The sequence below is a fragment of the Pundamilia nyererei genome, unplaced genomic scaffold (genome assembly GCF_000239375.1).
Source record: "Pundamilia nyererei isolate P.nyererei 1_Seehausen unplaced genomic scaffold, PunNye1.0 scaffold00081, whole genome shotgun sequence".
Lineage (NCBI taxonomy): Eukaryota > Metazoa > Chordata > Actinopteri > Cichliformes > Cichlidae > Pundamilia > Pundamilia nyererei.
The window spans coordinates 729,323-752,518 of NW_005187482.1; the positions used below are offsets into that span (position 1 = coordinate 729,323).

A 23,196-nucleotide genomic window follows, 5' to 3' on the forward strand; every position below is an offset into this window, starting at 1 on the left:
GCCAGCAGGAAACAACCGTGCTGCAGCAAGGACCAGGTTGGATGTGTAAAATTTCAGGAACAGAATCATTTGAGGGTTTTGGAGTTTGGACTTCATTGTGGTTCATCAAATTCATATTTTTGTCTTGTTTGAAAAAGATGAGGTCGCTATTAACTACTGACATTCCCTTGTGTGCTTCTGACCTTTCCCCAGGTTGTTAATTCAACCCAGAGGCCCCAGCGCCGTGACAGACCATTCAGTCAGCCCCGGAAAAGGAAGCGAAGCCCAGCATCCAGGTTATCCCGACCTCCAAAGACCTCAGTGCCTCCCTCTGCAATCGCACATGATGACCTGCCAGTGGCAAAAAAATTGCCCCCCAGACCCGAGCCATGCAGTACCAACCACCAGCCAACCAGCTCCAGTGACAGACAAATCCACAACCTCTCAGTGGAAGATTACCAGCGAGTCTACCATGAGGTGGTGGATAGCAGGCTGACGTACGTTTGTCTCCAAATGTCCTGTCACTTTTTAAAATCGCCAGCTCTAAAATGGTTACAGTATGGTTTTTGACCACATGCATCATTTTGATTGAATTTCTTCTTGCAGGTCCAAGCATGGCCGCAAACGTCCCTACAGTCTAGAGCTAGGCAGAAGCCTTAAACAAAACCTGTGGGAGAGACTGAATCGTCCTATGGTGGAAACATCAACAAACGAGGACGGACTTGAAGAAACTGACTTTGTGTATGGGCAAAAAGTCAAAATCCCACATTTTGACATTTCCTGTTAGCCAAATCCTCAACATCCACCCAGCAAAAGAGCAAAGGAGAGGTGAATGTAGAGCAGCCGGAGCACTGCTACAAAACATATAACATATAACCCATTTTTAAACTCTGTTTACTGCAGCCTATTTAACAATATAGGCAACTATATAAAAACATAAAAAGAGATCTAGACATAAAAAAAACACGCAAAAAGTGATTGGCATACGATCACGTTTTGGCACATCAGTGCAGCGAGGTTGTAATTGCTGCTTGTAACCATCAGGGGGCAGTATCGCTAGATTGCAGTCTTGGAACCTGTAACGAGAATCACCCTTCATTATCATTAGAGTTACATTGCGCCACACAATATGAATATGATAAAGTCCTAGTATATGTACACATGCTATGAAGTGAAGTTTTAAATAATACCGTTCGCCCAGTTAGTTTTATTTTTCTTTCACTGCTCGCTTGTTTTGATGACGTCAAAATCGCCTTTCCGCTTTCATTCGCGGCAGTAAACATGGCGGACAGTTAGCGAAGCCACGGTGTGATATTCAATCCTGGGGGGTTTGGAGTTCTCTTTCAGGACGTACGCAAAACGTGTTGCATTGCTTTTGGCACACGGAGGTGTGCGTGTGTGTAGGGCGTTGTGCCCTGTGAGTTTTTACTGAACAAAAGGTACAGTGAATTTTTCCCTCCTGTGCTGCTTTCGTTGCTAACGCGGGCCTAGCTATAAGTGCAAGCTAACGTTAGCCGCTAACCTACCAGGCAAATGCTTTTGACCGGCATGATTTAACATATGTATGTGTTACAAATGTTTGATTGGCTCTGTGGTGTTTATCAGCTCATTCAATAGTTTAATTGTGCAAAGAGAGCTTAGATAGTTTGACTCGTGCGTTGATTGTCAACTTTCTTATCTTCTTTGCTAATAATAGCTAACAGTAAAATTCTTTAAGGCGTGTATTGTAGATAGTTTGGTTAAACTACCTTGATATCGAAGTTAGAATTAACAAAAAGGAGGCTGCAATTTGTCAAAAATGAATTCAAACATTGTTTAAAGTCTCAGTGATTCATAAATATGAGCTAAAAGTGTTATTTTAGGTTGTGACAAAATCCGACTTATTCTTGAACCTACCACAAAATAACAACGTAAGGTTTCCTTCACAATTTACTTCTCTTCTGTTTTGCTGTATTACATGAGACCTACCGTCACAATGGGGCGACGTTCAACCTCCTCCACCAAGAGTGGGAAGTTTATGAATCCCACCGACCAGGCCAGTAAGTGCTGATAACAAACTGGCGCTAATTCAATCATGAATTGATCTGCTGGATATTGCTCAGTTGCTGATTAGATATAAAAATGGTCATTTCTTCCCCCCCTTCTACAGGAAAGGAGGCCAGAAAAAGGGAGTTAAAAAAGGTTAGAACCATTCACTTAAAAAAAAAAGATATTTCTAAATATGCAATACAGGATAACAATACTGTGATAATATGATGGTAACATCGTTTTCATTTGGAAATATTAGAACAAGAAGCAGAGGATGATGGTGAGAGCAGCAGTCCTGAAGATGAAGGATCCCAGACAGATCATCAGAGACATGGAGAAGCTGGATGAGATGGGTGAGTTGACAGGGCAGAGTTTATGCAATTTAGATGTTAGAGATATATTTAGTTGTAACTATTTAGTTGTATGTTTGCCACTTGTAGAGGACCTGAGCTTGTGGAACACATGTATCAGTAGATTAATGCTATATATAATTAGTGTGTGTATTTAAGTATTTCAGGCCTTTAGGTAACAGCAGAAAATCACAGTCAAAATCTGAATTCTACAATTAATTTGCTGCTTTTCTAATGAAAATAATTACTTTGTTTCTGAACAGAGTTCAACCCAGTTCAGCAGCCGTTGCTGAATGAGAAGGTGTTGCGGGACAAGAGGAAGAAGTTGCGTGAGACATTTGAGCGCATTGTTCGTCTGTACGAAAGAGAGAATCCTGAAACCTACAAAGAGCTACGCAAACTTGAACTGGACTATGAGACTAAAAGAGGGCAGCTGTCTCTTTATTTTGACTCAGTCAAGGTGTGTTGGAAACTACATGACAGTTTTGGGGGGCGGGGTTCCTCAGTTTATAATAATTCTTGCATAAATTGATGCAGGAATGAGAGGTATATTGTATGCACATTGTCCTACAGGCTTGTGTACGCCTTGTTGGGCTGCAAAAAAATCTTAAAAGTCAGGATTATGAATATTTTGGGGCAGACACCAAATCCCATTACTCGTCTTTTATTTGTCTTGAGCTTGATTGCTTCAGATGTGTGCTCCATTACCTTATTTATCCTTTGTTGCGCTCTCTGTTTACTCTGTTGTGTGACATTTCCTCTTTTTCAGAATGCAGAGTTGGTGGAGGTTGACAGTATCCCTCTACCAGACATGCCTCATGCCCCATCCAGTATCCACATCCAGGACATCCCACTACCAGGGGCTCAGCCTCCCTCCATATTGAAGAAGAGCTCCACTTTTGGGTAAGACTCATTCTATGAGTAGTAAAAGTTTCAGCAGTTAAACTCCGTATGTGACATTTTAGAATTTTAATGGGCAGTTGAGTTAATTCTGTTTCCATGCATGTCTTAGTAAAGGACCATCGTCCTCCGGACCAGCATTGGCAACAGTGCCAGGTGTCCCACGCTTACCTCCAGGGAAGAAGCCCCCTGGGCCTCCACCTGGCCCCCCACCTCCTCAGGTCCTGGCACTGTATGGACCTGCTCGACGCGGTTACGGCACAGATGCAGGTGAGATACAGCCAGTTTCCCTCTGATAATCAAATGATTTTTTTCCACCTATAATTTAACATTTCTTCTTGTTACACAATTTCTCCTTTGAACAGAGCCTTCCATTCCTGGATTTGAAAAGGACTCTGCAATGGATTTGGGGAGAGATCGGGACAGCGGGAGTGAGAGCGACAGAGATCAGGACGATATTGATGACGACAGCGACTCTGAAGACATCAGTGAAGAAGAGAGAGATGAAGGGGGAGATGGCGAACAGAGAATGCGCTTGGACAGGCAGGACGATGAGAGAGAACGAGAAGAAGATAGAGACAGAAGTGAAAGACATGGTGGTGAGTGTTTCTGACTGCTTCAACACATTTAAGCCTCAACTCACGTCTTTGTTGCCTTTATTTATCTCTTGATCTTATAACTGTTTGTATTCTGTTGTATTCCTGAATTTGTTATTATTTGACTACTGCAGGTCGTAGCGTACGTTTCGCAGATATGCCTGCAGAGGCACCCCGTGAAGGAAAAAGGAAGAAGAAGAGGGTTGTGAAGAAGACCAAGGCCATTACACCTCTGCAAGCCATGATGTTAAGGATGGCAGGTACTGTCAGTGCTAAGCACTTACTAAGCTAGTGCTCCTCACAGTGTCTTTTCTTTGTATGATGATATGCTATGCCATTTTTATTTGTTCATTTTTTGTCTTCAGGTCAGTCAGTTCCTGACGAGGAGGAAGAAGAAGAGGTAGAAGAAGAATACACAGATGAATCAGACAGCTCTGACATCGAGGACAGAGGCCCTCCAGGGGACAACCAGTCCCATCTCATGGCCAATCAGCGACTACCCCCTCCAGCTGGGACCACGGTACAGCAAGGGCCTCCACACATGCAAGGGCCACCGATGACAGGACCTCCACCACTTGGTCCACCTCCGGCACCACCAATGAGGCCTCCTGGTCCACCATCTGGCCCACCTCCTGGCCCCCCACCAGGTTCGCATTCTGATTAGCTAAAAGATTGATTGCTTCGACTCTGAAGTCATACTAGAATAATTTCCTGTTCTGTGGGGGTCTTCTACTTCTCTAAGTGTGAGTGCTGTGCATCGTTTTTTCAAAGAGATCTTCTGTTATCTTCAGGTGCTCCTCCGTTCTTGAGGCCTCCTGGCATGCCTGCAGGAATGAGGGCTCCAATGCCTCGGCTTCTGCCTCCTGGGCCTCCACCAGGTCGACCACCTGGTCCTCCACCAGGCCCCCCTCCTGGCCTTCCACCAGGCCCTCCACCACGTGGTCCACCTCCCAGATTACCACCCCCAGCACCACCAGGTAGGCACATGTGTGTGGAGGCAATCTAAAGATATAAAATAGTGAGAACTTCTGTTGAATGCATTTCTCATTTATGTTTTTTTCTCCTTGTAGGTATCCCGCCTCCTCCCCCAAGAGCTGGAGGGCCTCCGCGTCCTCTTGCACCACCTCTGTCTCTCTTCCCTCCACCTCTCAATTCCAATGTGCTGAGTGCTCCTCCAAACATTGTTCAGCGACAAAAAGGCTCAGGATCCAGCCAGGACGGTTTACAGACCAACCTGCAACCCCCTGCCATGCCCATGCGACCTGGTGTCATGCAGATGCCCCCTCCGCCTGGGACAGCTGCTGCCTCCACAGGCACCAATCCGGGCAGCAATCCCCCCAGCCATCACCACCCTCCCACCATCGAAAAACGCGCAAACATCACCTCTGTCGCAGCTGCAGGAGGCAACCTGGCAGCAGGTGCCGGTGCAGGCGGGGCTACCATCTCTGCCAAACCTCAAATTATCAATCCCAAGGCAGAGGTGACCCGCTTTGTGCCCACAGCGCTGAGGGTGCGTAGGGACAAGGTTGGAACAATGCCAGGAGCAGCACCTGGGCCCATGGAGAAAGCAGGGGGTTCTGTTGGAGGAAGGAGGGGAGATGAAGGTGTGGGAGGAGGCCAGTGGCAGAAACAGCACACCGCAACAGCTCCTATGGGCGTGGCCAATCCATCACAGATGGGTGCTGTGTCTCAGCCCAACATGAAGACTAAAGACCAGGTGTATGAAGCCTTTATGAGGGAGATGGAGGGACTCCTCTAAGACTCGGGAGCGTACTGCCGATAATGATGATCAGTGTGGCAAGCTGAACAACAGCAGTGTGTTTGTTTTGTGTTTTCTGTGCAGAGTTATAGAGGTAGCCGTCTTCAAACTTTCAGCTAGAATCAGTTTGTCTGTCACCTACCAGTGAAAGGCCACTACACCCTCAGCTTTGTTCTCTACAGGCTCATATTCATTTGATCTGGGTTAGATTTTTGTTGCATCAACAAGAATGTGCATTTCAAAAAGAGTAAGAAATCTGTTTATTTTACTGGGTAACTTGCATAGTCAATTCAAGAGAAGAACACTATGCTCTGCACAGAAGTGCTTTTTCACATCCAGCATATTGTTTTGTTTTTTTGTCTTGTTTTTTAACTCTGAAATTGTTTTTCTTCCAACCACCTGTTTGCAACTTGACCTTAGAAGCAATCTTGTATTACTTTTTCCTGTTTTTTTTTATTGTAGATCTCCTAACATAAAAATAGTTATAGAATGTTTTCCAACCACTGACAACAGTAAAAGTGTTTTATCTTCAGCCAAATAAAAACTCAAAAAACTGGTTTAATCTTGTTTCAGTGTGAATCAATCCGCGACAGAAATTCCCATGTCGTATTTTTAGCCAATCACTGGCGTTTTCGGTCGTAAACACAAACTTCCATCATCCACTGCGGCTTAAGCTCGAACTCGTTTCCGCATCTGCGCAGTGCGGAACTGACGACACGTTGGGGCGAAAAGCATGGCGGACGAGGAGAGCGTGAAGCCAAACACAGACGAAACACTCGAAATTTCGAGCAGCGATGAAGGAAGCGATCACGGTGATGGCGGAGAAAACGACGAGACGGTGAAGAGCTTCAAGGATCTGGTAGGTTTGCTTCAGCGAGCGAAGGAAAAGAGTCAGGCACATTAACACGGAGAGACCACTGCTGTTCGAGTTAGCTACAACTCCGCTGTGTTATGTAAACCTCATTTTATCCTTTTAAATATGAATGGGATATGTCTGAGAGACATATACGGCGCTAGTACACAATTACGATCGTGTTGCAAAGATTTCTACCTTTTGTCTGCTTCCGACAGGGTGTTACTGATGTCCTATGCGAGGCTTGTGATCAGCTGGGATGGAAGAGCCCCACGAAGATCCAGATAGAAGCTATACCGGTGGCTCTGCAAGGTGAGAAATCACGCTTACCTCTTTCTGTCAGTTTTACTCAAGTAACAGTACATGATCACACGGAACAACCATACGCACATTTTTGGACATCAGGAAAAACACAACCCTTGTGGAATAAAATTATTTTCGCTCTGCGGGAAATATTTAGTTATGTAATTCCAACGATTGTTTCAGATCCTCTACTTGGATCATCTTAGAGGCCATTTGCGTCCATGCTGTTTAAGTCCCCTAAGGTTTTAAACAATGAGCTGTAGACAATGGGTGGTTGTTGTTGAGGAGATCCTTGTGATGGACAAACTCGCATACAGACAGAAAAAGAAAGAAGAAAACTTTCTACAAGACTGGGACAAATGTTTATTATACAAAGTGAAGAAAGGACATGAATAAATAGAATTATTAAAAGAGGCAGATTTACTCCGACACTACCAGCCCCTGAATGTTCAAATATTCATGAACTTGTTTTTATATGTTTTTGTATGGCTACTTTTCAGCTTTGTTTTGGCATTAGCGTAGCCACCATTTGTGCATCATTGTACTAGACCATCAAAAAAACAAGTTGAAGTAACAATGACAGCAAATATCCTGTTAATCAGAGATGATGGGCTAAATGCATGGCCCAGGGATTTGAAATCTGAAATCTCAGCAGAGGATTGGAAATCAGTTTGTGCTCAAATTCATACCGTGATTACACACCTCATATCTGTACGTGTAACATATGAAACTTCTCCATATTTCTCTGTGAATCATTACGATTTAACATGGACTGAAGCTAAAGGAGCAGCGCTTCAGTCTGAATCTCAGGACTTGTTTAAATCTCTAAAGGTTAAAGTGCGTAACATTTCTTGTCTCCTTGTGACCTGCAGGGAAGGATGTTATTGGCCTGGCGGAGACTGGTTCAGGAAAGACCGGTGCCTTCGCTCTGCCTATCCTCCAGTCGCTGCTGGCCTCCCCCCAGAGGCTTCACACACTTGTTCTCACCCCCACTAGAGAGTTGGCATTTCAGATCTCTGAGCAGTTTGAGGCCCTGGGCTCCAGTATCGGCGTTAAGTGCGGTACGTGTCCTTGAAAGGTGAGGCGGCTTGCAGTAGTGCGGGAGGCTCTGTGCTCTAAATCAGTCTCTCTTCCGTTGCAGCCGTGATAGTCGGTGGAATCGACATGATGTCCCAGTCCCTGGTGTTAGCGAAAAAGCCGCACATCGTTATTGGTAAGACTTTACCTTTAAGAACGTTGCATATTTTTCACACTTCACACGTCTGCTTATGTTCACCCACTGTTGTAATGTTTGTATCCTTTATAAACTGATTTTGATGATACACTTTTAAGTAAAAAAAATCGTTTTGTTTTTTTCCAGCCACGCCCGGCCGTTTGATCGATCACCTCGAGAACACAAAGGGCTTCTCTCTACGAGCGCTGAAGTTCCTGGTCATGGATGAAGCAGACAGAATCCTCAACATGGACTTCGAAACTGAGGTCAGTAGCTTCCTATTGGTAGGAGACTCACTGTAGCACCTCAGCCACATCCTCCTCAGTGTGCTGTTAAATGGCAGGCTCAAAGGTTATTGATGAAAGCATTTTAAAGTGAATGTGACAACCTTTATGGCAGTTTAAATCCAAAAAGTGAAATTTACCTAAACTTCGCATTACTAGCCGTAAGCTGGTAAAAACCCGAGTTGACGTATATTTTTTTGGTTGACAGTGGAGCATTTTGAAAGATTACAAATAGCCGATAGGCTGAGCTTTAAATTAAAAACCTGCTGGCTACGGGCTCCACACCTCCAACGCCTCAGGCTAGATTTGCGCCTGTGACGTGTCCATTTGTGAAGCTCTTTGCAGAGAAGGTTTTCAAGAATTTAACCTGTACAAATTTCAAGAAGCATGTAGCCCATGTAGACTGTCATTTTTATATCTATTATTTATTTTATTTTTTTTACCAGGTGGATAAAATCTTGAAGGTGATCCCAAGAGAAAGACGCACTTTCTTGTTCTCGGCTACCATGACCAAAAAGGTATCTTTGTGTTCTTCCCTCTTTATCAACTCTAGATGACGGAGAACGTTAGTCGCGTTTCTTTTAGCCGTCCTTGTCCTGCACATTATGGGGGACAGTAATAAGCAGCTGCCAGAGTAGCCTTTGCCTGACCTTCTGTCATATGTTTACAGGTCCAGAAACTAGAGAGAGCAGCTTTGAAAGATCCTGTGAAGTGCGCGGTGTCTACGAAATACTCCACAGTAGACAAACTGCAGCAGTACTACATCTTTATACCATCTAAGTACAAGGTAGGGTGCACACGTGTACATGTGCTGACCATGTGCTGACAGTTGTGTTTGTGACTTGCTGAAGCTGTTTTATATTCAGTAAGTTTAGCTCTTGGTTTTGCCAACAGGACTGCTACCTGGTTTCCATCCTGAACGAGCTGGCCGGGAACTCCTTTATTATTTTCTGCAGCACGTGTAACACAGCCCAGCGGGTGGCGCTGTTGTTAAGGAACCTCGGCATCACTGCTATCCCTCTACATGGGCAGATGAGTCAGGTAAAGCTTCAGAGACTCGGTTGAGTATAAGGATTTAACCTGAGATGTTAGCATTCATTATAGTGCCTGCTGCTCTGTCAGCATTACCTACGCATACTATAAAACCCTGTAAACAGTTTGGTTTATGATCACACTTGCAACACATGCTAAAGTCATGCTTAATTAACTTTACGTGCAAGTTAGTGTACTTTTTGTACCATTTGGAAACATCTGGAAGTCAATGTCATGGTCTGCAGTTTACCATAAGCAGTCTACAATCAAATCTACATTCAAATCAGGCTGCAGTTCACTTAAATGTTTGAATAGAGCTCTTTGCACCATCTAAGATGCTGTTTTTGTAGACCAAGAAAAATTTCTTTCACTCACGAATGAAAGTGAATGTTGACCAGCTTTGGTCCCGTTTGGCTGGATGTCAGCCCTCTTTCTGGTTTTGTGGCATTACAGCAAATGTGACCTAATGTATGATATGAGTTGTGTGTAAATATGCACACAGACATTTATCAAATGGAGTTTTTAAGGAAGTGAAAGTTTTCCCTTTTTCTTTCTGGTGGATACTGTGATGTGATCTGGATCTTCCTTCCTTCGCCGTGCAGAATAAACGTCTTGGAGCTCTGAACAAGTTCAAGTCCAAGTCTCGGTCGGTGCTGCTGGCGACTGACGTGGCATCCAGAGGACTGGATATTCCTCATGTCGACTGCGTCATCAACTATGACATTCCCACTCACTCTAAGGTACCGAGGCGCTGATAATCATGTTGGTGGTGCGTTTGATGATTTATTTCACTTCACCGATGAGCTGATCTGTGGATGTGTTTGATCCTACAGGACTATATTCACAGGGTTGGCCGAACAGCCAGAGCAGGACGATCTGGAAAATCCATCACTTTCGTCACTCAGTAAGAAGGGCCTTTTTATCGTCACCAGTCATTCCATATACAATAACATCTCTGCTTTGTTTCCACTTATTGCCATTTTTATACCATTTTGACATGGTTGAGTAAGTTGCGCAATACTGTGGTTTGGAGAGGAAGGTCACTGCAGCAAGTAAATGTGTCTGGTGTCCATATAACCATAGGTATGATGTGGAGCTTTTCCAGCGAATTGAAAGCTTGATTGGGAAGAAACTTCCAGCCTTTCCAACCCAAGAGGAGGAAGTGATGATGCTGGTGGAGAGGGTGAGCGAGGCCCAGAGATTTGCCAAAATAGTAAGTCATCCTGTCTTTATTGTGTCTTTTCTCTGTATTTGTCAGGTATAGCCTAAAATTTGAAGAAGAAAAAAACATGCTGTGTGAAAACAATGGTGCATAAACCCGTCTGAGCCTGCCTGGCCAATGCATCAGTATTTAGTGGTATGTTTCTACATGAGGTGATTTGAGCTTTGTGACACAGTGTGTTATCCTCTTGAAATCAGCCATCAGAAGATGGATACAGCGTGGTCATAAACAGATGGACATGATCAGACAGGCTGTGGTGTATGAACAGTAAACAGTTGGTGCTAAGGATCCCAAAGTGTGCTGGAAAAATATCCCCAAAACCATTACACCACCAGCAACCTGAGCTGTTGATAAAATGTCGTTTATGCCAACTGTTACCATCCTATCCAATTGTGGCAGCAGAAATCAACACTCATCACACAAGGCAACATTTTTCCAATCTTCTGTTGTCCTTCTGTTTCATGAGACCATGCAGCTTCTAGCCTCAGTTCCTTGTTTTTAGCTGACAGGAGCAGCACTCTGTGTGGTCTTCTGCTGCCGCAGGTCATCTGCTTCAAGTTTCGAAGCAGATGACCAGAGAACTGACCACACTGGATATTTGCATTAACAGGCAGGTGTAGGTGGTAAAGTTGTTGGGGAGTGTAATGATTTAAATGTAACCATATATTTAAAAGAGCAATGACTGCAAGCATAAACTAAAAGTTACGAACAAATGTTTGAAACTTGGCTAAACCTTGGCTAATTTCTTCAAAAATACATATTTAGAAATGTTTGATTTTTTTAAATTAAACTTGTTCCGTCTTGACCTAAAATGCCTGTATATAGAATATAGTCAGCTATTAGTGTAGATGAACATTAAGAAAACGTTTGTGTTCCCCAGGAAATGAAGGAGCAAGGCGACAAAAGGAAAAGGCCAAAAAGAGGGGACGGAGACGATGATGACACGGAACAGGCGACCGGCGTGAGGAAGAAGGTTAAAGGAGGAGGAGGAGCAGGAGGAGGAGGAGGAGGGAAGAAGCGTGGCGGAGGAGCCTGGAGGGGCGGACGCTGAAGAGCCCCAACATTAACAGACTGTACAGAACTATGACATACAACGCCTTTACCGTCTTTTGAAACCTTCATTGTTATGACACGTTTTCCACTGCTTCGTTAGTAAAGTGAATGACTATTTAATTACAGAAAACACATGTTTTTCTCGACCCTGGTGACATGTTTCCATTTGTAATAAAACTTAAGAAGTCGCACGATTGTGTGAGCTGGTGCCGCTGCTGATGTTGCTTTCAGACACAAGAGGGAGCTGTTTCAGTCAAAAGCCACATTATCTTTTATTAAGAAGTACTTAACCCTTCTTGTTTTCTAGCTTTTTTGTTTAGAAAACATGTGAGGTATTAGACAACAATAACAATGCGTGGCAAATTGAGGCGTTTTTATAATGCATGCAAGCAGCAGTTGCAATAGTTATTATGTTTTGGGGTTTTTTATGCTTGTCAGTGGTTTGCAGCAAATTGGGGGGTTGGTTTGTTCCAGCCAATAGTGGAGAAGGGCAGAGAAAGACCGCAAAGCGAGAGCCCAATCGCTTCTAGGCTGCATGTAGTGGGTGTGCAGTGCCTAGATATTTGTGGGATAGATCTTAAAAGGTATCCACCGCAGCATAATGCCCGACAGTGTATTCATTATTGCTGCCTTCATTAATGCCATTGAGGGGATTCTGACAGGCGTGAAGGCACGCACATAAAAATTTATTAGCGGCTGAATCCTGACAAGAGTGCGACAGTGTGGCGTATTGATCTGCGCGATCACTTTCTAGTGCGCACAGTCCACCGTAGGCGGGAGCAGCGGTGGTCAAGCCTGCTCTCTTTAGGAGGGGCCCCAGTGTGGAGGCAGCACTGTGCACTGTGGTGCATACCGAAGCCCAGATACATGCCTGCATTTCACTTGTGGCTAGCAGCTGTATAGTTGCGTTCAGGGTCGAATCAGGGGGAGCTTTGTGAACAGGTTCTGACTGCTGCAGGTAAGTTTGCTCGCGCCAGCCGCGAGGGCGAAGAACGATGGGGCGCGTGGTGATTATTACGGCGTCAGTGAGTGAGCAGCCTCCGGGATAGGGGATGGAGGTCGCTCTGGAAACTTACTTTGGCTGTAGTCTTTATTTGAGTAGCGGGGTTCAAAATCCACCGCTCGGCGTCATAAGCGCTCTGGTTGACCTCGAGGACTCTTTCTCTCTCTTTTTTTCTCTCACCATAGAAACGTGTTAATTGGTAACACCTGAACTCTTAATACGTAACAGAAAAAGTGCAGACTGTGGTAAGCTAGCTTTATGACTCTACTTTCTTTTGGCTCATGACAAAAATTTTCTCCGACAGTAACCTTAATTTTTGTTTATCCTAATGGTTGTTCTCCAGACAATAACTTTTAGCTGCTGTTACTCGTTCTTTTAAATTAACCGTGTCGTGACTTATTCCCGTTACCCACTTATGTAGCTAGCTCCATCAGTTGCGCAGGTTTATTACGCAGTTATTAGCCTAATATTTGGAAGGGCGACTTCAGCTGCATGTTTCAGGCGTTTATAGTTTCCAGAGCTACCTGGATAGGTGTTAAAATTCGGGTTATTTTGTATACAGCGAGCTCCCTGGAGAACGAGAGCGACTTATTGTATGTGACACTCACAGTACGTCGTCCATCTGTCCCGTTTGGTTTTCTGGCAGAGCGGTGTAGTCTCCGCAGTACGCGCATTATTGTTGTGCAGTGCCAGGCTGCCAAACCTACACTGAAGTCTGACTCGCAACTTTTATTTGATTGTCTGACATATGAGTTCCCTTCTTCACTGTATTACTTTATTATACCAGCTATGAATCAAGAGACATACTTAAATTCATGCATATCTATGTGATGTATAATGATCAGTGAATTCTACTAAATTCATAAGTATTAGTGTCACTGGACGTTTCTGCCATTATTGGATCTATAGTGATGACTACAAGTGGGAATCACCAGACACTAAGTTCATAATGCCATGTTATTTTAACAGAACTACTTTGCCATCTGCTGAGAATTGCAGTAGTATATATCACATTCTTTCAACTGCAAATCATGCCCTGAAAGTTGAAGTTTTTATCTCACTTCAGTTATTTATTTATTCATTTATTCACTAAAACCTAACATACGACAGATTCAGTCTGCTATTGAATGGGGTGAAATTGGCATCTACATGCAGTCCTTTTCTGATAATTGTAATATATCTTCAAAAATCACTGTTGCTGTCTACATAGACAGAAATTCACATTTAACAGAAATGTAACAGAAACTGTTGCACTAAGCAGCGTTCCTGTTTTATAGGAATATAACTAGAATATAACCAGCTGGCAGCCAGTTGTGTGGAGTACCTTTGAGTTGTGCTCGCTGACAATGACTCATTCAGACTGATGGCAGCATGTTGGCAATCCGTCTGTATTTATAAATTAGCTAGTTATCTGCAAACCTCCATCACTCACTCTGAGAGTGACTACAGTCAGAGTGCAGCTGTTTGCAGAAAGGTTACTTCCTATGAAGTGAGCAGTGCAATCCCATTGCGATCAAACACACACACACACACACACTCCTGTTGATCACATAGGGTGAGATGTAAAATTTGACTAAATTTCACGTTTTGCTACTTATCGCTGCACCCCCTTTTCTTCTAGGTGGCCATATTGTGGTGATCATTCCCAGTTAAAATGTCTCATCGGAGTGGGCAAGAGGACCCAGAGCGCTACCTGTTTGTGGACCGGGCTGTGGTTTACAACCCAGCCACACAGGCTGACTGGACGGCCAAGAAGCTAGTGTGGGTCCCCTCCGAGCGCCATGGCTTTGAGGCGGCGGGTATCCGAGAAGAGCGTGGCGAGGAAGTGCTAGTAGAGTTGGCAGAGAATGGTAAAAAGGTGGTGATCAACAAGGATGACATCCAGAAGATGAACCCACCCAAATTTAGCAAGGTGGAAGACATGGCTGAACTCACCTGCCTGAATGAGGCGTCTGTGCTGCACAACCTGAAGGACCGCTACTACTCTGGACTCATATATGTGAGTGACTTAGACCTGGAGCCTTCAAAAGGTTCTTTTTTTTTTTCTAACAGTTTACTGTAAACTCAACACACTGGTGGATGGTTGACCTCAAAATTATTTCTCTGGCTGTTCTGCTCGTTGCAGGCAGTTGTTTCGTGTTTAGTCACCTGTCTTACAGTCTTGGTTAAAAGTGAGATCTGATATTTATCCATCTTTGTTTAGGGAAAAAAGCAGCTCATCTGAGTGACTCATGACCACACAAACACACTCACATATTTGCACACAGAATGACTGACAGAGCTCCATGGTCTTAAATGCCATAACTTCTCTCTCACCTTGGCTAAAGACAGACCTTTGCCATAAACCTTGCTGGTGTCACCCTAACCCCCACATTCCTTTATTTTAGCTGTTTCTCAGATCACAAAACAACCCTATCAGTTCAGTTTTTCTCATCCACATGACCATGTTTAAAATATATTACACATGTAGACCAGTCAGGGAAATCTCTGGTGTCTGTATATCTAAATGTTTTGTAGTAGTGAAATTTTACGCAGAGTCTGGAGTGGTCTCTATCACTGCATCGCTTCTGTCCCCATAATCCAGTTTCACCACAGATGAAGCAGCTCTGTGACGCGATCTTGACCCATTTAGTGACATGTTTACCAGGAATAGAATGTGGGTTAGTTTTTACCTGAGAGACTGTGGTTCGGGCGCTGCTGGGTGACTCGTTGCACTTATAAATGAGCCTTTCATCCAACAAGACGTGATAAAGTGAATGCAGCAACGCATTGCAATCGTCAAATGCTTAAAAGTATTATTATAATTTGCCGCTACCAAAATGGAAGAAAGCATTTCAGCAATTTCCCATATGGCTTGAATTTCCATGTCATTCCACCAGCTCCCTCTTCAGTTTCTTCCTAATACCATGGTGTCATGGTTTCAGTTTTTTTCTGGGTTCAGAATTGGCTTTGGTGCTTGTTAATTGTCCCCTTGCCTAAGAGAAATTGAAAACATATGTCTGACTGTGTTGGTTTTCTAAAAGGAAGAGAATTTTCTCCTGTTTAGCTCACTGTTAGAAAAAGAAACCCCCTGTGCTTGAAACTTCTTTCCAGTGTGTTTGACTTACCCCCCAGAGCTCTGATATATCTACTGCAGACATAATATAATGCCTACCCCAAGGCTGTGCTTTGAATTGAGATAATTGGAAAGACCTCTGTATCGGAGTCATAATATGATTCTGCAAGTCTTTTACAAGTTGAGGTCTGTACTAACTGTTTTTCTAAACCTGTAAAATATTTTCATAGGTTTGCCTTTAGGACACAATTACTGTTTTCAATAACCTAATATTAAAGGGACTCTGTAGTTTGGTCTAACTGTACTTAGAAGACCTATGTTGATAATCCCCAATATCACAATCCACATTCTAGCAGACAATGGTAAATGGCCTGTATTTATATAGCGCTTTTACTAGTCCCTAAGGACCCCAAAGCGCTTTACATATCCAGTCATCCACCCATTCACACACACACTGACTTCATCCCGCTTTGTATTTCAGCTACTCTGCACTTCAGAAGAAAATCCTTTTCTACTTGAACACTACACATAAAGTCGACGTGAAGCTTTATTTTTGCACCGTTTTTGTTAATTTAAATTTGCAATTGTAGGTTGTTGTGTATGTTTATACAGTACAGGACTTACTGTACTATGTCTTTATGTATCAGGTACTTAGAAACTAGGGGTGCAACGATACACAAAATTCACGGTTCGGTTCGATACTTTGGTGTCACGGTTCGATATTTTTTCGATACAAAAAAAATGTTCATGCCTTTTTAATTTGTCATTTATTAAAATTATAAATATATATTTTAACTCAAAAGTACAGTTTTGAAATCACTCATCTTTGGAAAAGACAGTTTATTACAGAGAAATGGCTCTTTCCAAAATAAAAGCTATACTATACGCTTCTTCTGGGCTATATTCTCAGCAGCATATTAAACATATCAGGTCCCCACAAGGAGAATTAAAAATTAAAAATTTTGTATTGTTCGATACATATGCGTACCGAACTGAAAGCACTGTTTCGAACGGTTCAATATTGATACGAGTATCGTTGCACCCCTATTAGAAACTGTATTGCTTTGAGAGAATGTCTCACACTGGTGTCCCTTGTGATGTTATATTATTTCATTTTCAATTGTGTAAGCTTTGAAAATTCAAGTTAAGTGGAGTAGACTGAGCTCCTGCTGAGCTAGATGAGTCAGTAGGTCAGTAATGCACATTCTGTATGTTAAGGTTACTGTGAAGAAAACAAATCTTATATATTGTTGCCGAAACATGCAGAAAAATCAACTGTGGGCGTCCAGTAATTTTCCAGTGTGTATCTTTACTGTTAATTACAATCACACATCTGTTACTGGTCAGTGAAATCCTAGTTTCTGTGTGATTTTTCTATCCTGTACAGCCTCTTTTGTATGGCCCTTTGTAGAGCTGACGGCTTGTTTCGTGTAAAGTCAGGCCGCCTGTCAAGCTGGCTCACTAAATTTGGCACCTTTCTATCTGTACAGTGGTGAGTCACAGGCTAGCCACCATGCTACTCACTAGCTGGGCTACAAGCAAGCCTTTGTGTTGTTAGATAAGCCTCAGCTGTCAGAAAGCCTCAGCATTCTTCCACGGCAAAAAGACCATCCGTCTGTCTGTCTCCTGCCGCCTACTTCAGCTCTTCTGCTGCTCAGTGTCTGTCCTATCTTCATCAACTCAGTTCCTTTTCCCACACTCAGTCTGCCTCTCCGCTCTGACGTACTTGTCCTGGAGAATAATGACATAGATTTTCTTTCTTTCTTTGTTTTATGGCATGCATTGGTTTTCTATAAGTATCAGCTGATTTTCACTCTGTTGACCGATCATCAACTTCATGTATCGCAGTTTTGCACTAAAAATGTGTATGAAAACTCTTACTTTAAACATCAGTATTGGCCCACAATCCATTTCTTTCTTATTGATTTCAAATATTTGCGTAGTTCCTACACTATGGCCCTGCTCAGAATGATTACATTGTAATAGTGGATCTGCCTGCAGGTCTAGAGCAGGCGCAACCTAAGAAAGAGAAGAAAACCTGCATGGCCAGGCTCATCCTTATAACTTTGTAGAGAAAATGTTTTAATATGATTAGATTAAAGTCATCGGTTGACTTCTATTTCTGGAGGAACTTAGGTTGGTTATGATGTAACCTGTTGCTGTGCTATGATTGTTCTTCATTTTGACTCTTAGATTTCTACAGAAATAAAATGTGTGGTGGATGTAATGCCATAGATTCATACAGCTTTTCTGATAGCATATAGTATGTTTTATATAATGGGCTCCACTGCCTTAAAGCTTATACATTTGATCGTTCTGCTGCTGCTGTTAAACTGATTGGATACCACACATACCAGTGTTTTACTTCAAAAGCCAAGTCTGAAGTATTTATTAGCTTTGCTATGAAATCAGTGAAGCAGAGCCCCGTTGGGGAACTGGTCAAAGTCTACTGTAGTCCACACAGATTAGTGGCGCCGAGCAAGTCTCTGCACTCAGAGTGCCCTTAACGGCTTTTGGAGTGGAGAAAGTCCCGTCAACGTAGGCCTGCTGTCTGACTGATCAGAGGTGGCAGATGGGGTCGGCTGTTGTGTCTGCTGTTGGCTATGTGTTGCTCAGCTGTTACTAGGCCACGGCATCCCCTCCCCTGGATCTGATTTCACAGTGGAAATATCACCTTCTCTTTCCTGGACTGGGCCAGGCGTGGCTTCTTGTCAGGCGGTGTTAAGTTAGCTGTGTCCTCTGCTAGTTGGCAATAGCAGTTGTTAATGGTCTTCGTACTGGATTTATCCTGCAGGATATTTCACAATAAGAATATCCTTATTTTATTTTTCTCATATTTGCATATGTTTGAGGAATAATAACCACTTAATATTCTGGCATCATTTTTTTTTTCACTGTGACAAACCATTATGAATAAGAGAGGAGCTGAAAATAGTGTTTTATGACAAAAGACATCTTACTTGACCCTCAAAATGAACAAGAAATCTATAGATAAGGGCGGGTCTGCTCTGTGCAGTTTTAACCAAATAAAACATGAACATAGAATGTGATACAGCAAACTTCAAGTCCAGGTATCTCTCTGCAGCCACACCAGCTGCTTTTGCACTAAATGCTGCAGAACTAAACCATGGAAACAGAACAGACTCTCCATTTATAGCAGCTCCAGTTTTCAGATACGGGGGAATTAAATTTTCATTAGCCTTCGAAAAGGAGAGTGGAGAGTTAGAGTTTCAGCAGCTCTCTCCCCCTCATGTAGGGAGCAATTTACAGAAAGGATGAGAGCATGGCTAGGTGTTTTTTTACGCCTCTGCTTCTCCATTGGATTGGACCACAGGGAGCTCCGTCAGCTGGATCATTGCTCTGCTCTTCATCCTCGTCTGCCTCTCTCTACTTCATCGCCTTCTTTCTTCTGTATCAGCAGCACAGCATCAGTTGCTCAGTGCTGACTTAGGCCCCTGACTGAGCTGTTACGTAACAGCTACAGTACGCTGTGTGCTCTCCGGGTCCTTTGTGATCGTCTGCTGAGTCACTCAGGTAGAAGTCCCAGTGCTGTACTCAGCCTTAGGTGCAGCGTTAATAATGAAGCAGGTGTCATGATGTGTGATGCTTTGATACAAAAAGACCCCAGAAGGAGATTGCTTTTCCAAATATTGTAGCTTTGTTTACTAGTTGTACTATATTAATGGCTGAGGAAGCGATAGAATAAATAGCTTTTTAAATATTTACGGCTCTTCAAAACAAAGGCTCTTATTATGGACAACAGTTCATGGAGCATTTGCCTTTTAAATTTATTTATTTCTGAACTGCATTTGTCATGTTGACAGTCAAAAGAGGAACCTGATCGTCAAAATAATTTCAGTTTCATAGATCAGATTTCTATTTCCGGACTTCTCCTCTGCTCGAGAGGTTTTAGTGATTGGTTTGTTGCCTATTTTATTTTGCAGGATTACTCAAAAGGCAACTGCTTGAAAATTTAACCAGAAGTGAAGTTGGGCCCAAAATAGAAGTTATTAACTCTTGGAATTGATCCAGATTGAATCTGGATCATCAACACTTAAGAGAGTGCACAATTGGGCATTTTGTGTAATATTTTTCACAAAACCACATCAAGTTGAAATAAAAATGAAATGAGGATTGTTCTGATGTTCTCAAGAAAATGGAGCAGACTCATCCAGACTCTGATATCCTTCTGGAACCCATGAGCTTAATTCAAGCATGGTCTCAAGTGAATTTTTATCATTGGTGGAGATATGCACCTCTGGAATTATGTTCATATTTTTGTAAGTAGTGTTAAGTAACACTGCACAAACATATCTGTAACTCCAAGTAGCTAGCAGAGAGGTGCCCGACTCTGGTGCCCAGGGTGTTTAGCCATCTCGGCCTCACAGATTTATAATATCCATCTATCGTTTGTTCAACATCTGGCCCTAATTTTTTTAGTTATATATGAGGTATTAACTCACTGAAAGAGGCATAACTCAAGGTATGCGTTATTATTACTTTCTTAAGGTTCAGTCACTATAGCTGTACTTTATATTCTGTAAATACAATGGAGATTTGTGTGGGCTCCTGGAATAAGCCTAGCATGTCAGTGTGAAGGTCATACTACCGTGAAGCAGCCTTTTCTCTGTGTCATCCATAGGGGAAATGTGAAGCCCCTATAGCATCTGCAGAATGAGCGAGAGCCACTGCCCCACCAGGGCCCCTCACGCCGTCTGCCTTGCTTTCTGGTTGAGTCAGATTCAGCCTACAGCATAGCTCAGAAGCCTTCGTACCGCACACACTCTCTAGGGAGACATTGTCAAGCTAATGGCATAGCCAAATGCAACACCGCAAGTCAGAAAGTAGGCTAAACATTTGCAGTGCACACTGTTTGCTCTAACATGAGTCTTTATAATATTCCATAAACTCATTATTCATATTAATGCGGTGCTGTTTTGGATTAAAAAGGCTCTCTGGGTATTGCACACAGACAAGTGTCTGCTCAGTGTTTCATTTATCAGCATTCCCTCAGATCTGCTCTGCTCTGCGTCTATCACTGTCTTGCATGCCAGCTATGATGATGTAAGCTACCAAAATGTGGGTAATGACAAGTCTTCCTGCACTGATAAAATGCAAGCTAGATGATTTATAAAACCAGAAATGTACATGCTCCTTTCAATCTAAAAGACCTTAATGTTTTACACATCCTGTTTGTATCCACTTATGGTTCCATTGAGCCTTTATGTGATCATTGTGAGCAAACTTGAGAAACATCCACAACAGACCTAATCATATGTTCTTTTAGTTCTTAGAGAACTCTTTGATATTAACCTCCATGTTTGTTTCATATCTTTAAATACAGACATACTCTGGGCTTTTCTGCGTGGTCATCAACCCCTACAAGAACCTGCCCATCTATTCAGAGAACATCATTGAGATGTACAGAGGGAAGAAGAGGCATGAGATGCCTCCGCACATTTATGCCATCTCTGAATCAGCATACCGCTGCATGCTTCAAGGTATGTTACACATCTGCTCTTTGGAAATGGACCTTTTGCTATGATTACTTGAAAACTACAGTATGTAAAATAAGTGATAAACACATTTAAGGGTAACTTAACTTATTAGCAAACAGGTATAATGGAAGCTGAAGAACTTTGGTGTTTATCTCACTTGCGAGCAGGATTGGGTTTGCCTGTATAGTGTTGGAGATTAGTGTGTGAATATAGTTGTGTAATGTATGTGGAAGGTCACAAGGTCAGAGAGGTGTCTGTTATCACTGAAGGGGTCAAGTAGCAGATTAACTATGTGGCAGGTTTTCCAGGTGTATGGCTGGGGTCAGTCAGTTAATTGGTAATTGCAGGGTAATGCAAGGCTGTTCAACACAGTCTTTATCCTTTAAACACCAGGCAAAGAGTTTTACATCAAAGCTTTAAGTTGCATCGTTTATTCTTAGCTTGTTCTCACAAATACTGGCCAGAGGTCTGCTAATGTAATGTTTTTGGCTGTCTACATAATTATTTCTCCAAACCATGAACTGATTTGCCTTTTAAACCACTGCAGTATTTTTTCCAAGCTGAAATGAAGACAGAAGTTTACTTTATAATGGTGGCATTTTTAGGAGAGCCTTAGGCTGGATGTCTCAGATTAGGAGGGGGACATAAAATGGCATTTTCAGCCCCATGGTAGCTGAGAGCCGTAGCATTTCAACTTTCTAACTCAAGGCTTGGTAGTGCCAAAAGCCAAGGCTTGTTCCTCTGTCTCACTCCTATGGTGAACCATCGTACCATCTGCAATACCGCAGAACCACATGCAGGTTTGAAAGGAAAAAATGTGGTGCTTCAGCTTCCACTGAAATCACAGAACCACTGAGCCATAATCAAACACAGGGCAAAAATAGCGTAAGCTCCTGTATATGTTTGATATATGATGTAATGTAGCCCCAAAGAGTTGAGCTAAAAATCTCATCACTGGGGATGTTTTATAATTTAGGTAGAAATTTCAGTATTGACATCATAGTACAGTGGTATCTTTTACTATGCAGCACATAAGCACGTTTAAGTCTGCACTATGTCTTTAAAAGGTTAGATTTGTGCAGCCAAAACTTCTTACTTTGAATTTTCAGATACTGATTTAGTTTTTTATAGAAACACCGTAGTTCTGAGATCCTCTCCTTTTTGTTCAGTTTGAAAAACGTGATTGTTTTGGAAATTTAAGCCAGGTCAGCTAAAAGGTTTAGTATATCATTGCTTTGTTTCAACAGAAAGAGACAGTAGTCTCTTTCTGTGTTTCAGATGAGCGTAATGTGCTGTGAGTTGCGAGAGTGAAGCCTCTAAGCTCCTAATAATGTGTGTAGCGAGAGGCTCGCCTGGTAGACCTGATGCCCTGTGACAAAGGAATTTATAGCAAAAGTAAAGGAGATACAGAAAGGCAGGGCAGACACCGAAGGAGGCAAAGTGAGAAAGCAGGTTTTAAAAACATCAGTCTTCAAGTTGTCATTAACTTGACCTGCAGCACAGATTGGTTTTCATCTTGCAAATACACTGCATAGTTGGTTCATGTCTTGAGCTACAGCTGTTGCATACTTGAACTTACGGTGTAGCTGGAGCTCATCAAAATCCACCCGGCCTGCTGTAGGATAGACAGCAGGAAAAGGTTAATAGAGCATGCATTATTGGAAAAGAGTTGCACAACTTGTTTTGATGGTCTTTTATTGAAGCCCACACTAGTCTCCTTTTTGTAATTCTAAAAATGTCATCATGTGAGCATGATTACAATATAAAGACCCACAAGACACAAGGCCATGACCCAGTTTGAATACCAACTAATTGTTTTTGAATTTCTGATGTAGAAGGACTGCTGTGATAAGCAGAACCTTTATTAGAGTTTATCAGTGTTTAGACAGCTTTAGCCTGTCTGCTCTGAGCCATCGCGGTCACTAGAACAACAGTGTTCATGTCTCCCTGTTGTTTCTCTTGAGTCTTCTTTCACATCTGAGGGTTTTGATTCTTTAAATAGCGTGTTTATTTGTACCTGTTTCAGCTTTATGCGACAGTAAGAGGCCTTTCCCACTAGTACCTGCTC

The 23,196-nt window shown here is 42.7% G+C and overlaps 4 protein-coding genes across 5 annotated transcripts in view; all 4 read left to right on the forward strand.

The window, feature by feature from the left end:
- LOC102197122 (uncharacterized protein C22orf31) overlaps nt 1–1,124 on the forward strand; it is a 34,660-nt gene extending 33,536 nt beyond the window's left edge. The window contains exons 2-4 of the mRNA XM_013912102.1: nt 6–36; nt 193–476; nt 586–1,124. Coding sequence (XP_013767556.1) covers nt 6–36; nt 193–476; nt 586–766 — 496 coding nt within the window. The 3' untranslated portion in view covers nt 767–1,124. The remainder of the gene's footprint in view (nt 1–5; nt 37–192; nt 477–585) is intronic.
- Nucleotides 1,125–1,235: 111 nt separating this feature from the next.
- wbp11 (WW domain binding protein 11) lies at nt 1,236–6,174 on the forward strand. Of its 2 annotated transcripts, XM_005737990.1 has the most exons (12): nt 1,236–1,418; nt 1,942–2,018; nt 2,129–2,160; nt 2,267–2,360; nt 2,621–2,817; nt 3,127–3,260; nt 3,370–3,527; nt 3,623–3,856; nt 3,988–4,113; nt 4,219–4,500; nt 4,645–4,830; nt 4,924–6,174. In XM_005737990.1, the coding sequence occupies exons 2-12, from the start codon at nt 1,955–1,957 to the stop codon at nt 5,610–5,612; spliced, it is 2,196 nt and encodes a 731-aa protein (XP_005738047.1). In that variant the 5' UTR covers nt 1,236–1,418; nt 1,942–1,954; the 3' UTR covers nt 5,613–6,174. The 2 variants fall into 2 exon arrangements, with proteins under 2 accessions (XP_005738047.1, XP_005738046.1); XM_005737989.2 differs by lacking the exon at nt 1,236–1,418 and having other exon boundaries at nt 1,425–2,018.
- Nucleotides 6,175–6,280: 106 nt separating this feature from the next.
- On the forward strand, nt 6,281–11,767 carry ddx47 (DEAD (Asp-Glu-Ala-Asp) box polypeptide 47). Its single transcript, XM_005737991.1, has 12 exons — nt 6,281–6,471; nt 6,684–6,777; nt 7,641–7,829; nt 7,910–7,981; nt 8,129–8,247; nt 8,712–8,783; nt 8,936–9,052; nt 9,160–9,306; nt 9,900–10,037; nt 10,131–10,201; nt 10,381–10,510; nt 11,400–11,767. The coding sequence occupies exons 1-12, from the start codon at nt 6,346–6,348 to the stop codon at nt 11,568–11,570; spliced, it is 1,446 nt and encodes a 481-aa protein (XP_005738048.1). The 5' UTR covers nt 6,281–6,345; the 3' UTR covers nt 11,571–11,767.
- Nucleotides 11,768–12,557: 790 nt separating this feature from the next.
- The window catches only part of LOC106455934 (myosin-10-like), a 41,049-nt gene continuing 30,410 nt past the window's right edge, over nt 12,558–23,196 (forward strand). Inside the window, exons 1-3 of the mRNA XM_013912103.1 lie at nt 12,558–12,820; nt 14,197–14,574; nt 20,975–21,131. Of these exons, the coding sequence (XP_013767557.1) occupies nt 14,230–14,574; nt 20,975–21,131 (502 nt within the window). The 5' untranslated portion in view covers nt 12,558–12,820; nt 14,197–14,229. The remainder of the gene's footprint in view (nt 12,821–14,196; nt 14,575–20,974; nt 21,132–23,196) is intronic.

What these genes read in the sequence shown, in the direction of transcription:
- wbp11 (XM_005737989.2), top strand. Translation starts at nt 1,937, where the DNA reads ATGAGACCTACCGTCACAATGGGGCGACGTTCAACCTCCTCCACCAAG. An exon ending in AAGAAGAGCTCCACTTTTGG is followed by an intron (nt 3,261 to 3,369) that starts GTAAGACTCATT and finishes TGCATGTCTTAG; the next exon opens with TAAAGGACCATCGTCCTCCG. An exon ending in ACCACCCCCAGCACCACCAG is followed by an intron (nt 4,831 to 4,923) that starts GTAGGCACATGT and finishes TTCTCCTTGTAG; the next exon opens with GTATCCCGCCTCCTCCCCCA.
- ddx47 (XM_005737991.1), top strand. Translation starts at nt 6,346, where the DNA reads ATGGCGGACGAGGAGAGCGTGAAGCCAAACACAGACGAAACACTCGAA. An exon ending in CAGTATCGGCGTTAAGTGCG is followed by an intron (nt 7,830 to 7,909) that starts GTACGTGTCCTT and finishes CTTCCGTTGCAG; the next exon opens with CCGTGATAGTCGGTGGAATC. An exon ending in TCCATCACTTTCGTCACTCA is followed by an intron (nt 10,202 to 10,380) that starts GTAAGAAGGGCC and finishes ATATAACCATAG; the next exon opens with GTATGATGTGGAGCTTTTCC.